This window comes from Arvicanthis niloticus, chromosome 15 (assembly GCF_011762505.2).
Source record: "Arvicanthis niloticus isolate mArvNil1 chromosome 15, mArvNil1.pat.X, whole genome shotgun sequence".
Classification (NCBI taxonomy): Eukaryota; Metazoa; Chordata; class Mammalia; order Rodentia; family Muridae; genus Arvicanthis; species Arvicanthis niloticus.
Window position 1 is genome coordinate 52,423,153 of NC_047672.1, and position 16,491 is coordinate 52,439,643.

General features: G+C 39.7%; 1 protein-coding gene across 2 annotated transcripts in view; it reads left to right on the forward strand.

The window, feature by feature from the left end:
* Positions 1–16,491, forward strand: part of Col28a1 (collagen type XXVIII alpha 1 chain) — a 153,405-nt gene that overhangs the window by 132,279 nt on the left and 4,635 nt on the right. For both annotated transcript variants that reach the window (XM_076913703.1, XM_076913704.1), the window contains exons 31-33: positions 658–694; positions 2,977–3,525; positions 5,131–5,288. In XM_076913703.1, the coding sequence (XP_076769818.1) occupies positions 658–694; positions 2,977–3,525; positions 5,131–5,288 (744 nt within the window). The remainder of the gene's footprint in view (positions 1–657; positions 695–2,976; positions 3,526–5,130; positions 5,289–16,491) is intronic.

The window sequence follows — 16,491 nt, forward strand, 5'->3', positions numbered from 1 at the left end:
TGAGATCTATGGTTCTTGTGGTCATCATTTTCAGCTCCATGTCTTTAGCAAACACAGACTCTGGTCTCTGTTATCTGTCTAATCAGTTGTACATAAGCAACAAGCAATGTTGTGGCATTGGTAGACTGGGGCTTTTAGAAGCATGGGGACATTTCATAAAGAATCAAAAAGAATACCAGGAAACTGAGGAGGGGACTTTAAGAACGGAGTGTTGGAACAGATCAAGGATGAAGAATGGGCCTTGGCATGGGCCTTGGTGGTTAGCACAGAGAGTAAATCATTTTGCCAATTTGCAGCATCCTTGCAGAGACAGTACCTGATAGGCTCAGACCTGTGTGCATTCGCCTCATATAATCTGCATCATCACCCCAAGAGATGGAAACCGTTGTGTCCACTGATAGCCTGGGGCTCACAGCTGATGAATATTGGAGTTGCAAAAAGATCTAAAAGCCCAAGCTATTGATTTTCACTATTCAGCCTTACTGGTGTATGATGCATTATATCCAACTTTCAGCTTTTGTGCTATGTGTTTCATTTTCTCCAGTGAAGGAGTGAATCAAATGGTCCAGTGGCAGATGTAGGATGGATTGCTCATGATTACAGGGAACATGCTATAGTCATAAGTTTAATGCTAATACATTTTTTCTTTTTCTCCAGAAAGAAGAAATTATCAAACTTATCATTGAAATATGTGGTAAGATTTAATTACCAAGAAAGTCAAATGCCCTATACAATATCAGTCCCACCGTGTGCTGTGTTGCTGAGCTAATGGGGAGCATTCAGGAGATACATGGACAATGTTGGTGGGGAAATTTGAGTCTTATTTGAAAAGTCAGTGGAAAATGGAGAGATGACATTGAGGGAGGCTGTAGGCACCTTAATAGACAATTGTTTTCTTGTTTCTTCAAGGCTGTCTGCACAGTGGGGGTGCTCTAGAGTGTGGGGAGCAGGGCATTAATACACACTTTGCTCATCTATAGTCAGTGGCTTACCTGAGTCTGGGAAGAGAACTGGCACAATGGAGATTTGGTTACAGGAGCCACAGGCACCTGGAGACTAGCTAAGTGTCTTCTTCTTCTGTCGCATGCTTTCCTCTAAGCCTGGATTTCTTTCCAAAGGAGTTTTGAATGTGATGTCTGCAACTGCGTTCGATCTCACAGGCAGGAAGACATTCAAGGTTCACCTTGTTTCACACGGAAGTCTAAATTCTTCTGTGCCCGACACTTTAGACTTAAAGTCACCAGACAGAGGGAATAGGAAAAAACTTAGCTTGAGGCAGAAGGTGGATAGGAGAATGATGACTTTCCTTTTGGAAGCAGACAGAGACAAGAATAGCACCAAATCTGTCTCCTAAGAACCAGCCTGAGACCTCTGGTAATAGGACAATTTAGACACGGCTTCTGGATTAGATTTTTGGGGACCCCCATCTGTGAATAATTGCTTATTGACCAGTATTTTCTGGAACCCCTCTTGTCAAAGGATTCATGGTACAGATGGACTGCTGGCCTCCTCAATATCATGGAATTCATGGAAGTTGTAATAATCCTCACAGTGGGTGAAGGAGTCACCTCATAGAACAGTGGCTCTCATGTAGAGTCAAGGGCCCTAATATTCCCACCAATTAAACTCCATCACCCTGCCACTTTATCTATTTGCCATACCAGTGAACAAATCTCTGGTTTTACTTAAAGATATGGCTGAAAGTTAAAATAGCAGCATCAGGCTATAGATTAATAAAATACAAACTGTAGAATGAAGAAAACAAACTCAGGATAGTAGTCACCTCTCTCTCTCTCTGTGTCTCTCTCTCTCTCTCTCTCTCTCTCTCTCTGTCTCTCTCTCTCTCTCTCTCTCTCTCTCTCTCTCTCTCTCTCTCTCTCGTGTGTGTGAGTGTGCGCATGTGTGTGTTTTGTTTTTAATGCATCTCAACCCAATTTCTCCTCTCTCTATTCCTCACAGTTCCTCCCCAACCTTCTTCTCCCTCAGATGTACTCCTCCTCTGGTTTCATTCAAAAAAGAGCAGGCCTCCCAGGGATATCTACTGAGGTTTTTATATTTTAATATAAGAAATAGACCCACAGGTATTTATTATCTGCCACACTGTAATTTCATCCTTTATTTGTGTGACACTATTAGTGGGGAGATATAAACAAATGTCTGTCTGCTCCAGATAGGGAACTCATGACAGCTCAAAGTAGCAGTGTTACCAAACTCTAATTTGGTGAACCAGTGAGTTTATTGGGGTGATTCTCAGGAGTATATGGGAGGGGTCACATACAGGAACATAAATGACTCTAAGGCATTACTAGAAGACAAGCCTAACATGGGTTCCTACCAAAAACAAAGCAAAGCAAAGCAAAGCAAAGCAAAGCAAAGCAAAGCAAAGCAAAGCAAAGCAAAGCAAAGCAAAGCAAAGCAAAGCAAAGCAAAGCAAAGCAAAGCAAATGCTGCTTCTCTTCAGCAGCCCTTTCTGCTTCTATATGAATCTGATAAACTTCAGTGACTTTCTAAGATTTGTGAGTTGTTGATTTTCTCCTTTTAGACCTTCATTCTAAAGAGCTTTCCTCTAGGTTGAAATGCTTCAATTTTGAGCAAATTTTGACAAAACAACTCTCCTAAAAAGATGTTACTTTTTAAAAGAGTGAAGTATGGAGTCCAGAGAGGAGACTAGTATACGCTGTTCCCACTTAAACAGGAAAGAAAGACCACAACTGAGGTCTTTGGTTCATTCCCAACTGTCTTGCCACTGTCCTATGGATATGGTATTTGTCTGTAATGGTTTATTTTCATTTCTTCATTTATCTTTTAACACACACATGTGCACACTCACACACACGAGAGAGAGAGAGAGAGAGAGAGAGAGAGAGAGAGAGAGAGAGAGAGGTGACTACTATCCTGAGTTTGTTTTCTTCATTCTACAGTTTGTATTTTATTAATCTATAGCCTGATGCTGCTATTTCTACATTCATCTTTTAGGTTGTGGGCCCAAATGCAAAGAGACTCCACTGGAGTTGGTGTTTGTGATAGACAGTTCAGAAAGTGTGGGGCCAGAGAACTTTCAGATCATCCAAAATTTTGTGAAGACTCTGGCTGACCGGGTAGCCTTGGACCTTGGCACAGCCCGGATAGGCATAATCAATTATAGCCACAAGGTAGAGAAGGTGGCTAGCCTGAAGCAGTTCTCCAGCAAGGACGACTTCAAGCTGGTGGTAGACAATATGCAGTATCTGGGGGAAGGCACCTATACAGCTAGTGCTCTTCAAGAAGCCAACGACATGTTCAAAGAGGCACGGCCAGGTGTAAAGAAGGTGGCCCTGGTGATCACCGACGGACAGACAGATTCTCGAGATAAAAAGAAGCTGGCAGATGTGGTGAAAGATGCCAATGACTCCAACGTGGAGATATTTGTGATTGGGGTGGTGAAGAAGGATGACCCCAACTTTAAAATTTTTCACAAAGAAATGAATCTCATTGCTACCGACGCAGAACATGTGTATCAGTTTGATGACTTCTTTACCCTGCAAGGTAAGGTTGTCCGCACCGGTGAAAAGGAAGATATGTATATTGTTCTTTGAAGTGTTACAGCACCTGCAGTCAGGGAGTTAAAGACGATTCCGTCAGCATTACATTATATCCTACAAACTACAGGAAGTTCAGAACCAAGTGTGATCTCACTGAGTGTAGAGGACACAATCCTGAACTTATTCACCTGTAGTGAGTAAGTGCTCAGTGGAGTTTAACCAGAGTTTTCATGCAGTGGGTAAGAATGAAGGGAAAGAGTGGGACTTAGGATATTGTTGCCATTGGTTACTGTTCAAAAGCTCCCCAAGTAGAACAAAGGATGTAGCAGCAAAAAAGCAAACCCTAAAATTGAGAAGAAAAAAAGAAAAAAACTTGATTAAGTTATGGAGGTCTAAAGCAACGAGAAATGAAAGCAACTGGGATCAGAGGTCATGTTCTGGCTGCTTACTTTATGCTAGCCATTTATCTTAAAGAATAACGTTCGGAAGTATGTCACTATACTAACCTGATGGATGTTCTTATCCTAAATATCTTTTCATATTAATTGATATTTACTAATGAGACAGACTAATATACTGATTCATCTGCATTTCATCTAGGGCAGTAGAATTTCACAGTAAAAATATATTACAATCCTTGGGGGAAAATGACTTATTTTGGCAGGACCCAAATTCTTCCTTGGATTAAGGACTTAATCCTTCCTTGTCTACCAATCTGAGAATAGAGCCTTGTGTAGACAGGTACTACCTCACTACCTTAGGCCCTTCCTACACCAATGACCAACACTGCCAGCCATAGGGTAACTTACCATACTCAGAACCTTTACTAATCTGGGGCTCCATTGTCTCAGTGTTCTGCTGGCTAATGGGGTAGGTTATGTGATATACTTAGCTTCATTGGGCTGTTCATGTGTTAGAATGATCAGAAGTGTCACACACTTGTTATATTTTAACAATTGAATTAAGGCTTTATCAGCCGGGCAATGGTGGTGCATGCCTTTAATCCCAGCACTTGGGAGGCAGAGGCAGGTGGATTTCTGAGTTCGAGGCCTGCCTGGTCTACAGAGTGAGTTCCAGGACAGCCAAGGCTACACAGAAAAACACTTTCTCAAAAAACAAAAAACAAAACAAAACAAAAAAAACAAACAAACAACAAAAAAAAAACAAAAAAAAAACAAAAAAAAAAGAATTAAGACTTTGTCAACTTAATAAGAACGTTTTTAATTTGTTCCAACAATGATGGATATATTTTTGGACAAACTGACTTATTGTTAACCCTAAAACCAGATCAATGACCTAGTTTATATAGTAGTAGGGGGCTAGCACTTTTTACAGAATAACACAGTGTGCTGGCACTTGGGATAAATGGGCATTGGTGTTACTTATGCCTGCTGTGCTATTGTGTATTATTAAATAAAGAGATTTGACATGATCATTTACTGGTAATATAAAAATGCTTCCTACTGTAGTTAACTTAGCAGTGTTTTTCCAATAATGGGAGGTAGCATGTTTTAAGGACTGTGCTGGTCTCCTTAAGGAGGTATTGAGTAAAGTTTCAGTGCTTCCATTAACTGACTTTTCTGCTGTTTTTTTTTTTTTTTTTTTTAAGATACTCTGAAACAAAAATTATCTAAAAAAATTTGTGAAGATTTTGATTCCTATCTCATTCAAGTTTTTGGCTCGTCATCTTTTCAACCTGAATTTGGGGTGTCAGAACGAGAGGTCAGTGTATCCACTCCGAAGCCTGCAAACAAAATTTCTAAGTTGGTAAGTAGCTGTGAGTTGGTATGTAGCTTTGGCTCAGTCCCTGCACTTAAAGGGTGTAGTTTGATTTTGAAGACACTACGCCTGCCCTATGTGGCTCAGACTCAGCTGAGAGCTATGTATAGTTTTAGGTCCTTGGTTCCAAGCATTGCCACCTTGGTAATAGATCCCCAGTTCTGAAATAGTCCTGGAACTTATAAAATAAATATGGGATTGATTTTTCTGTATTTGATAATAATTTATTAAATGTTGCAAATGTTATATTTATGTTATTCTATTACCATGATTATAACCATGTACCCTGAAACAGATTAATACTACGTTATATAAATTTACCCCTTTGTTAGAATTTGCAGATTCTTTTCTATCTCTCATTAATTCATTGCTGCATTTCTCAAGTTTTCACAAAGTTTACGTGTATAGTGTCAACCTGCCATACTCCATACCATGTTCTTTTCCTTTGGTACTTTCTACTTTTGTTCATGGAAAGAGAGGAATTGGGTACAAGGTGTGTGCTCAGCGTTGGGGCACTTCAGTGAGGATAGGTGCCTTCTGGAGATAGAGAAAACCATGACTGTCTCCTTAGCAAACTCCTGGGAACCGACTTAAGCCAATCAGATCCAGAGAAAACTGAAGAGTCTCCCATAGTTACGTGTAAGTATTGAATACAGTCTCTTCTTCATCACGTTCCCAAGTAAAGTCAGTCTGTCTAGACTGGCTTCTCCTCCTCCTATGGATCTTGTTCAGAGAATGTGGAGAGAGTCATGATATTATTCTTCAAGTTCAGTGAAACCTCTGTGCATCCTTTTATTGAAGTTGCACTAAGGCCAATCATCATAAGCGTGTGAAACAATATTCTAGTACCGAGATTTGGCTAACTAGAGAGACTAAGACCCCCAAGAGACATCAGTATCAGGACTCAGAGCCAGGTTTGTTGAGGATTCAAGCCTAGGATAACATTCCTAAGGGCACAGATTGCAGAACCCACTAGACTTTTATTCCTTATTCAGAAAGGGCCAGAAATCCTCTGACATGTTTTCATCTGTTGGAATACTGACTCCAAATCAGTATTTCTATTAGAGCAAGAGACTTACACTGAATTGTTTTGAAATCCACACATATGTTTATACCATCAGATGTAGACCAGATGTCAACACACTAATGGTCATATCTTAAATACTTTTGACTGACAGGCCATAGAATTTCTGTTTTTCAGTTTTATCTTTGAATTGTAAAAGTAGTCATAGAAAATACTAAATGAATAAGCATGATCGTGCTCTAATAAAATTTATTTTGCAAATTTCAACTTGGCTCAGTGGTAAAGTGTGTTTTCAATCCCCAGCACTCAAAGCAAAGTAAAACTTATTTATAAAAGCTGGTGGAAACTAAGATTTTGCCCACAGAGTTTGCCTGGCCCTTATCTATCTAAAACTTTTAAAGTAAATTATCAATGATATTGTAGGACCAGGAACATATTCTTTTGACTGTGACTTGACACTGTTGCTGTCTGCAAGATCCATACTTGAGAACCACACAACTGTGTCACAATAAGTAGATAGATGGATAGTTCTTATAATGCTTTAATCTTACAGAGGAAAGCCTTTAATTAGAACTGGCTTATGGTTTATCAGCATGGTGGGAAGCATGGCTGCACATAAGCTTACATGGTGTTAGAGAGGAGCTGAGAGTTCTACATCTCAAATTGCAGGCTGCAGTGAGAGAGAGAGAGAGAGAGAGAGAGAGAGAGAGAGAGAGAGAGAGAGAGAGAGAGAACAGACAGGTGGATAGACTAGGCCTGGCTTGAGCTTTTGAAACCTCAAAGTCCACCCCTAATGGCATATTTCCTTCAACAAGGCCACACCAAGTCCAGCAAGGTCACACGTCCTAATCTTTATCAAGTAACTCCAGTCCCTAACAACCAAGCATTGGAATCTATGAGCCCATAGAGGCCATTCTTATTCAAACCACCACATAAGCAGTTAAACATTTGCTGTGCTATCCCCATGCCTGTCCTTGGTGGCAATTGGCCAGCCCTCTAAGCCATGATTCCTTTCTGTGTGACTTATCCTTTGGATAGCTAGCTGAACTACGTGAACACTTTTCTAATAGGCATTTTGATGTTTTCTAAAGTCTTTAAAAGAAACAAGCCTAGGTTTCATTCAGCAAGCAGTATATGAGCAGACCCTCTTCTACTCCCTGAACCATGCTTTGTTTATGTTAACATCAGTGATTCCCAATAGCACATCTTGGAAATTTCCTGCCATCTTATGTGTTGGCTCTGATCCCATGTTTATTAGAAAGCTTGGAAAGTACCAGGATGCAATGATGATCTCAGAGGGATCCCAGAGGGATGGCTGAGGCACAAGAAGTGGTAGAAATTAGTTTAGGAAGGGAAGTAGAAAATGTCTTGGTCTTCTGAGGCTAAGGGTAAAAATAAGATGGACAGGCTTAAATAACAAACATTTAGTTTTCACTGTTCTGAAGACAGGAAAGTCTGAATCTGATGTTAGGTGACAGCTCACTTCCTGGCATATATATATATATATATATTTCTGGAGGAAAATAAAATAATGGGTTGATACTAGTAATTTCCTAAGGGAAGAGAAGAGTAGAGGACAAGGTAATTTTAGCACAGGGATCATGTACGAAGGGCAGGGGTGAGCTCTAAAGTTCGTGAATGGAAATTCAAGAGAAGAGACAGCTTCAGTCCAGGCTAAGGAGTATATATGGTACAATAGGACGTTGAGAATCAATTATAAATGGTTTAATATCTCATGCCCAAGGAGTTTGAACTCAGTTCCCAGGCCAGGCAGTAGGGTGTAAAGCAAAGGTCATATAATGAAGGTTGGTTCATACAAAGAATCACTGGTATGGTGTAGAAAACAGGAGGAGAGGGTGAGGAGGCTGGAGGCTGAGCTATGAGGTGCATAACACTCTTGGTGAGAAGTCGGGAGGTTATAGATAAGCTACGCAAGGACAGTAGACATAAAAAGAAGGTGTAGAGTGGGAAGCTTTTTCTAGGTAGGATTAGCAGGATTTGGTGATTGGGCTGGAGGTTAGAGCAGAGGTAGGTTTTGATGGATCCTGGGTATTTGAGCTTAGAGACAAGATAGCCTGAAATATCAGACTACAATCATGACTACTGGCGGGAGAGTGGCTCCTTTTTTATTAAAAGGGAGATAATGAAGTTGTTTATACCACATTAAGCACTTTAGTCTAATCCAAAAATATGTTAATCCGAGAATGAGGAACAATAGGGCCACATACCTTTGGTATGGTATTCTAGGAATTCTGATCGCCTGAGAGACAGGTGGTTTTAACTAGTCATGACAGATGAAGCAATTTAGCTAAGGGTAGGCATAAGGAGGATTCAAAAGAGGACATCTAAAATGGTTTGGATTTATAAAACAGCTGTCACTTAGACAGAACTGAGTATTGGTTAAGTTTCTTCAGGAGAATTGTGAGACAGTTGAAGGTTGCAATGAATTTGAACTTTGTTGAATTCCCCTGTGTCAATAGGCTTTCTGAGTAGACAAATTTGTAGGCAACCAATTTCCCAGCAAGTATTTAGTCTGAGCAGACAACTGTACATTCCTATTCAATTTAACCCTTTGAGACACCTGAACAATTATTATCTATGATTATCTACTTTATTCTATCTAATTCCTTGGGATAATTTATATTTGTTCTTGCAATTTATTATGCTTTATTATTAATAATTACATATGCATGCATGCATGTGCCTTAACGTTCCAAATGGATTGAAATCCCTTGAGGACACAATCTACATCTAACTAAACATTGCACCCTGCACATCTCTTAAAGTTACGTTTTGTTTTATGTATTGTAGACAGATGAAATAAATTCTATGCCAGCTACTGGGTTAAAAGAAAAATCTGCAGATTTTTTTAATGAAGAATACCATTTAAATTGTTAGAAAAATTATAAAAATATTAAGATTTTAGGATCGCAGTAGCAGGAGGATACTCCTAGGGTTTCACTATATAGTCTGGCTGTCCTGAAACTCATTATGTAGACCAGTGGCCTTGAACTCTATAGTGATCCTCCTGCCTCAGTGTCTTTAGAGTGCTGGGATTGAAGGCATGTGCCACTATACTTAGCTTGACAATCATTAAGTGGGAACATAAAACTAGAAATATTCTGTATGTCAAAGAACATGGTTTGTGTGGCCAAGCAGCTTACAAAATGGTTTAAATGACTCTATCAGCCATCCATCTTACAAAGAGTTAATTTCTAGAATATACAAAGTATGCTCATAATCAAGAAAACAAAACTCAATTTAAAAAAAAAGTGTTCTTAAAAGATGAAACAAATGACTGAAAAACATTTAAGAAATGTTCAAAATATTTAGCCATCAGGAAAATACAATTTAAAACTACTGTAAGATTTCACCTTACCCTAGTCAGAATAGCTAAGTTTAAAAAAAGAAAAGAGAAAGAAAAAAAAAAAAAAAAGAAAGATCTACCATATGCCATATGATTCAACTATACTATCCCTTGGCATATACACAAAGAACTCTATATCCTACTATAGAGATACCTGCTCATCCATATTCATTGCTGTCCTAGTCACAATAGCCAGAAAATGGAAACAACCCAATGAATAGGGTAATAAAAATGTGGTCCATTCACACACTGGGATATTATGAAGCTGTTAAGAAAAATGAAGTTTGCAGGTAAATGCAGGGAGCTAGAAGCTATCATTCTGAGTGAGGAAATTGGGCCTTAGAAAGACAAGCATTGCACGTTTTGTCTTATTTTTAGATGTTAGCTTTGAGACTGTGTGTTCCAAAATTTGAATTCCCACTGAGGTCTGGAAATTAGTAAAGATCCATGGGGGAGGGACTTGGGGTAGGGGAGATAGAACATAGGGGTTAAGAGAGAACAGGGGAACAGGAAGGGATAAGGGGGATCATAGGACAGGGTAGAAGAGAGAAACTGGCAGGGATATATAAGGACTTCAAAAAAAACTCCTGTGAAAACCTACTACTGTAAATGCTGCCGAAAGTATTTGATGCCATTAATAATGTCAACACTTCATGTTTATTTGTTCTTCCTGGTTTGGATGGTTAAGAGTTTCGTGATATAAGTGAGAAGGAGGCAGTGAAACCAATTAAACATCAATTGTTGACCAGATAAGGTCAACATTACATCCAGGAATGACCTATTAATTCCACAAGCATCTTCAGTTCCTGTGTAAAGTTACCTTTCATGATTCTAAATGTATTAATAATTAGTTTGCATGCATGGGGTGATGGGCGTCAATCCATTTCAACTAGTTTCTTACAGAATTCTTCACATATATAGTTTTCTTTTTGAAGAAGTAGAAAGGAATAAAATCTTATCTCTCTCTCTCTTTTTTTTTTTTTTTTTTTTTTTTTGTATTTTGAAAAATTCTCCCTCAACCACTTATAACTTAGATAACTGACAGCCAGACCACTTCTTCCCTGGAGGAGGAGGAGGAGGATGTGGGGTTTCTGTACATAATGGTTTCCTAGCAACCAGATAAGAGACATAGCCAAACTAGTGTGGGATGAGCCCCAGGGGTAGTACTGTTAGCTGCTAGAGGAGGTGTGGTGAAGAAAGTTAGGGAAGAAAGTTTCCTCTTCCTGACATCTTCAATGCAGCCTCCAGACTCTATGAATCTTCTGCACCAGTGTGCATTACAGATGCGCCCGCATCTCCTGTGCCTTCATCTGCACCAGCTGAATGCCTCTGTCTATAGTTTCCTCTCTCTCTGTGCTCATCACCTCATCAGGGTGACCCATAAAAGCCATTGCTAAACTAGGCTCCAGTGGGAATTTGTGTTTGTTTTTTAAGATAGGGGCTTATTTTTATAGTCTGTGCTGACCTAAAACTCACTATGCACTCTAGGCTGACTTCAGATTAACAGCTACCCTCCTGCTTTAGGCTCCTGTGTGCTGCAATTACAAATTTGAACCAACATGCCTTGCTTCTCTTGAAATACTCTCAAAGAACTGCAGCCCTGACCAGGTTCAAACTTCACACTGGAATTGAATGTTTGCTTCATTCCAGCCTCTGCTCAGACCGGAGACTATTTAATCCTCCACCTCTGTTCTTCAGTGTGCCCTTCTACTTGGTCCAAGTTAGGACGTGGCTTTTCCACACCACCAGAACTCTAGCTCAGTCAGTAGGTTTCAGATTTGCCCATCTTAAGAATAAACTAACTCTTTCTGAATTAACACAGTTCTTTTGCTAATATCCTATTTTAGATCTACCTTCTCATAATAAAATAATCCCCATTCTAATGCCTTCTTCTATCTTCCTCTTACTTTTTGGTCTTTTATTTTCTCTATGTCTTGGTCTCTTCTCCTTCATTTCCTCCCTTTTCATTTCCCTTTCTTCCTCCTCTCACTCACCTTTAATTCTCTCTCATACCTAATTCTCTCTCACACCCCATCCTTCTCCCATCTTATTGTAGTTGTTTTGCTTTGTAGCAAATTCTCTGAGGTCAGGTTATAGCCTCCAATATGTCTCTACAGAGAGGCCACCAAAGACTGGCTAGTCAAATCCTTACTTGATTTCTCACTTGTGTGTCTCACATCACAGCCACTGTCTGAAGGTGAATTGCCAGCTCTCTGCCTACTCTTTTTCAGTTCCTGAAGTGGTTCCTCTCTTTCTCTGTCAGCCTTTTAAATACTAAACACCCACCTCACCAAGTCTTTCTACCCTATTCTTTCTTCTGAGATTCGTTTGTATATTTTTTTTTGAATGCTCTATAGAAGTAAACTTTTGTAGGCTGCTTAATCCCATAGTGACGATGGCCAAGTGCCCTATCTAAAGGCTTTAATCAGAGGCATTGAAAACTTCAAGAGACATCAGAGCAAGCTTATTGTTTGGTTTCTCTGATGTGGGTAAAGTTAAGTTGGCTTCCTAAAATCCGAACTAATTATCTATAAATGGCCATGAAAAAGTCACATCTACATATGTGTTCATATTGGCCAAATCCCCAATTTACTTGTTTATAAAATAAAATTAATATTCTCGCTGTGGTAAGAAAGTCAAACCTCAGCAAAACCTATGAAACAGCTCATTATTAGAATATGAAGTTGCTGGGTAAGTGTTGACTGTTGCTGATGATGGCTTATTACCCCTGGAATGAGAAGTGTTCTGTCTTCCAGGATAGAAAACAAGGCAGCGAGCGTACTGAAAACTGACCTTGAAGAAATACTGCAGACACAGAATCAGAAAACTTGGTATTCCCAGTGCTGAAGATACATACTTTATTTCCTCTCAGCTCCAAAGTCTATGTTTTTCCCCAGTTTTATAATTGCTAATGTGGAGATGCATCTATTTGATATATGTTGTATTTTTAAAAGACTTCTGACTTTTCTTGTGTTACTTCATGATGGATGGCATTCTAAATATAGGAGGCTTTAAGCTGAGTACAACCCTGCATTCTATCTCTGTAAAAGACCCAGTCAGTCTGGGGAAGGTCAGGCCAAGCTCAAGGTGGTCTGGAATCCTTGGAACACAAATGCATTTCAGTGTGTAGGTGCTGATGGACCTCCAAAGAAGGAATAGTACCTGGGATAGTCCATCTGAGAGGAATCCAGTGAAGCCAGACACACAGCTTTGAAGGTTTTGACTGTGAAGCCAGCATTTACCATGTGACCTACCATGCTGGGAAGTACTAAGTCTAAACACAGCAGTCAGTGTACTTGCTTTTTTAGGGGGGGGGGGATAGATTTATTTATTTTATTATTTTATGTATAAGAGTGCTTTGCCTGTGTGTATGTGTACTATGTGAATGCTGAGAGCCCTTGGAATTCAGGAGACGACACTGGATCCCCATGTGACTGGAGTTGTAGATGGCTATGAACTGCCACGTGAGTGCTGGGATTGAATCCAGATCCTGTGTAAGAACAACAAGTACTTTTCACCACAGAGCCAACCCTTTAGCTCCTCACTTGCTTTTGATCAGTGTAATAGAGCTAAAACGGACAGATGTGGGCAGGCTTATAATGTCAAGTTTAAGCTTTATAAATGGGACAAGAAAGGAGCAGAAACAAATACCTATGTGCTTACTCACAGACTAGCCAGCATTTGTTACCTGTTGCTTCAGTGTCAGTTACAACCTAAGCTCAAATCCTCTGAGCTGCCCTTCTGTTCCCTCTCCTGTGGCACTGATTTGGTTCAGCTAGTTAGGTTTGGGTTGCTGAAATCCTCTGTTCGATGACATTTTTGTCTTCCAAACTCACTAGCCCTGTCTTCTTTAGAATGTTCTTGACATCCCTAGAGATATTGGATAACCCAACCACCGTTTACTATTTCCCCTTTTTGTATTAAATTCAACTTAACAATGTGCACGAGGGGAGTTTTCTAACCCATTGTGAATTTATTCAGTGTCTATCATTTGCCTGCTCAATGTTGTAGAGATTAAAGAGGGGAAAAAAGAGTAAAGTAGGGAAGAGAAACAGGAAGGAAGGGGAAAGGAGAGGAGGGAAAGAAGTGGCATAAATTAATTGCCTTTCTGGTGCACATGTTCATCCATGTTGTGATGGTTAGATTTGGTTGTCAACTTGATATCGTCTAGATTCAACAGGGAAGGGCCTTGGCCAGAATGCAAAGGAGTGGGTAACCTGAGCCCTGGCATGTATGCATTATTAATTCACTGTCCTCTGCTCTTGCCTGTGATGTGACAAGACCAGCTGATTCAAGTTTCTTCCACCTTGCCTTCACCTTGACTGCCATAGAGTGTAGCTGGCACTGTAAAACACTGTCTTCCTTACTTTGCTCTTTTCAGGCATTTTATTACAGCAACAGGTAATGATAATGAAGACACGCATGAAACAGGAAAATGATGCAAAATTGTGAACAGAAAACATTTTTTTTTTATCCAGTATCTTCTTAGGCTCATGGGCTGGGGCTCTGAAAATCTGATTGACGGGAGATAGACTAATAAGAGTCGAAACAGAGGCTTATTAACATGAGCAACATACATGCACAGAGGATCATGCAGTCAGTGACTGACTCCAAGGAAGCTTAGCATTCGAGCTTGAGAAGCTTCCTTAAAAAGGAGTAACTTTGGAGAGGAATGATGAGAGCAAGGGAAAGAACTGAGTTTCTAGAGTAGAAAGTCATGAGGAGGTGAAACTACAGGAACTAGAAGGAGATACAAGCTAGTTAATGTGTGTTACACAGTCTTCTGACACTATCCTTTTGCTAAGGATCATGGGTCTCCACTGGTAACTCTGGTCTTCCTGGTAGAAAAGGGAGCAGGAGACACCTTAGTAGACAGTATGTCTTGTTTTTAGGCCAATGAAGAAAGGAAGAATGGTCTTCTTGTATTTACTTCGAAGTATCTTCACCTCAAAATAATTAATATCCCAAGGTGACATATTTGGGGGCAGCATAGTCTCTCTTGGTGTGGTGTGGTTAACAGTTGAACACTGTATGGGCTGCACTGTATGGGCTGACCACCGTGTAGAAGAGGAGATGGGGCTATTGGAATCTTTTCAGATGGAGACTAATGTTTCCTGGGCTGTGGTAGGAAGGCTGATTTTGAGATATTGTGGCAGAGTGAAAAGGACAAAGGAGTTGCATTTATGGTGAGGGCTGGGAATAGTTTTCATGATGTAGGGAAGACAGATTGCACCACTGCTCTATAGCCAGCTGGAGAATTTTTCACCTGTCAAACTGTCAGTCACCTAGCAAGTGATGATTACTTAAGAATGATATTCCCAGTGAGTGCAGAAATTAATAGAAATTCATTTGGAAAAGACATTGCCCAAAAAGCATTAAGTATTTGTGTTTAACCCAATTAGCCATGAAGTTTAGAATAGAAAAAAAATTTTTTTTTAAAGCCATCTTAAGCTGGACCTCCTGACCCAGTTTATAAGCTGGGTGCTTTGGAAACTGAAGCAGGACAATCAAAGGAGAACACCTTACCCGGGCTGTGGAATGGTTCAGGGACAGCGTGGGCAACTTGGTGAGACCTCTTGAAATAAAAAAAAGGGAAAAAAAAAAAAAAAAGGCTGGGGTATGGGTCAGTGGTAAGACTTTGCAAGACCCTGGCTTCAATCTTTAATATGGCACATGTGTTCACATGCACACACACACTCACATGGGGGGCATTATAGTCATGTATTTTAAGCATTTTAAATTGTGCATTGTCAGGATGAAATATGTGCAGTGTTGATGATATATATACATATATATATATATATGTATATATATATATGTATATATATATATGTGTGTGTGTGTGTGTGTGTGTGTGTGTGTATGGCATATAGCATAGAAAACCAAATAGAGCTTATTGTCATTTGGATCTCCTGTGCATTAAACCCAGTACTTCAAAGACGCTGAGTGAACACTCTACCAACTGACTTACAGTCCCAGCCTTCATTTTTTGTTGTTAAAAATATATTCACATAGGAAAAAATAGAACAGGGAAAATTTATCAACAGTAATTATCTGTGAGTAGAATTGCTTCTGATTTCTATTCCGTTCTTTTTGCTTGCCCATTATTTTCTAAAGACCCCTTTCAGCAAACATGTTTGCTTTTGTAAGAAGGAAGAACAAATTTTAAATTGCCAGCCACAACAATTATACATTTGTTTAATGGTCTCAAGCTTTCCTGAGTCTGAAGATGGATAAAATTATTTTCATTTTTAGAAAAAAGTTAATTGTGTTTATTCTGAAACGTGGTATAATGTTACAGTTGTGAACATTCTAAAATGATCATGTGATTTAGGAAGCAGACAGGCATTTCTACAGGGAGAAAAAAGGAACTTCTCAGGCCCCAGGAGTTGAGCTTTGTAAAGATTCAAAGGCAGAGGTAATTCCTTTAAGGAGACCATGCTGCCCAGAGCAAGTGACACTCACCTCAGAGACACACCTAGAAGATTGCCTGTGTCTCTCCTTTTGATATTCAAAAGATATCTTCTCCTTAAAGAAACAATGGGCAGAGAACAGCTGTACGTCTTCCCTGGGTCAGGACCTTTCTCCCTACCCACTGAGGGGCCTGCAGCCTTAAAATGTTCCAGTCTAAGATAGTAAGAGATGAGAATACTCAAACCTTCCTATGCACACAGGCCTACTCTGAAAACAGGAATTGCCAAGAATATACAACTATACCAAAGGCGGTGTTTGGAGCCAGTGAGAAGTTACCATTGTAGTTTAATTGAGAGCTATGAATGGGACTAAGGACTAATTCTAAT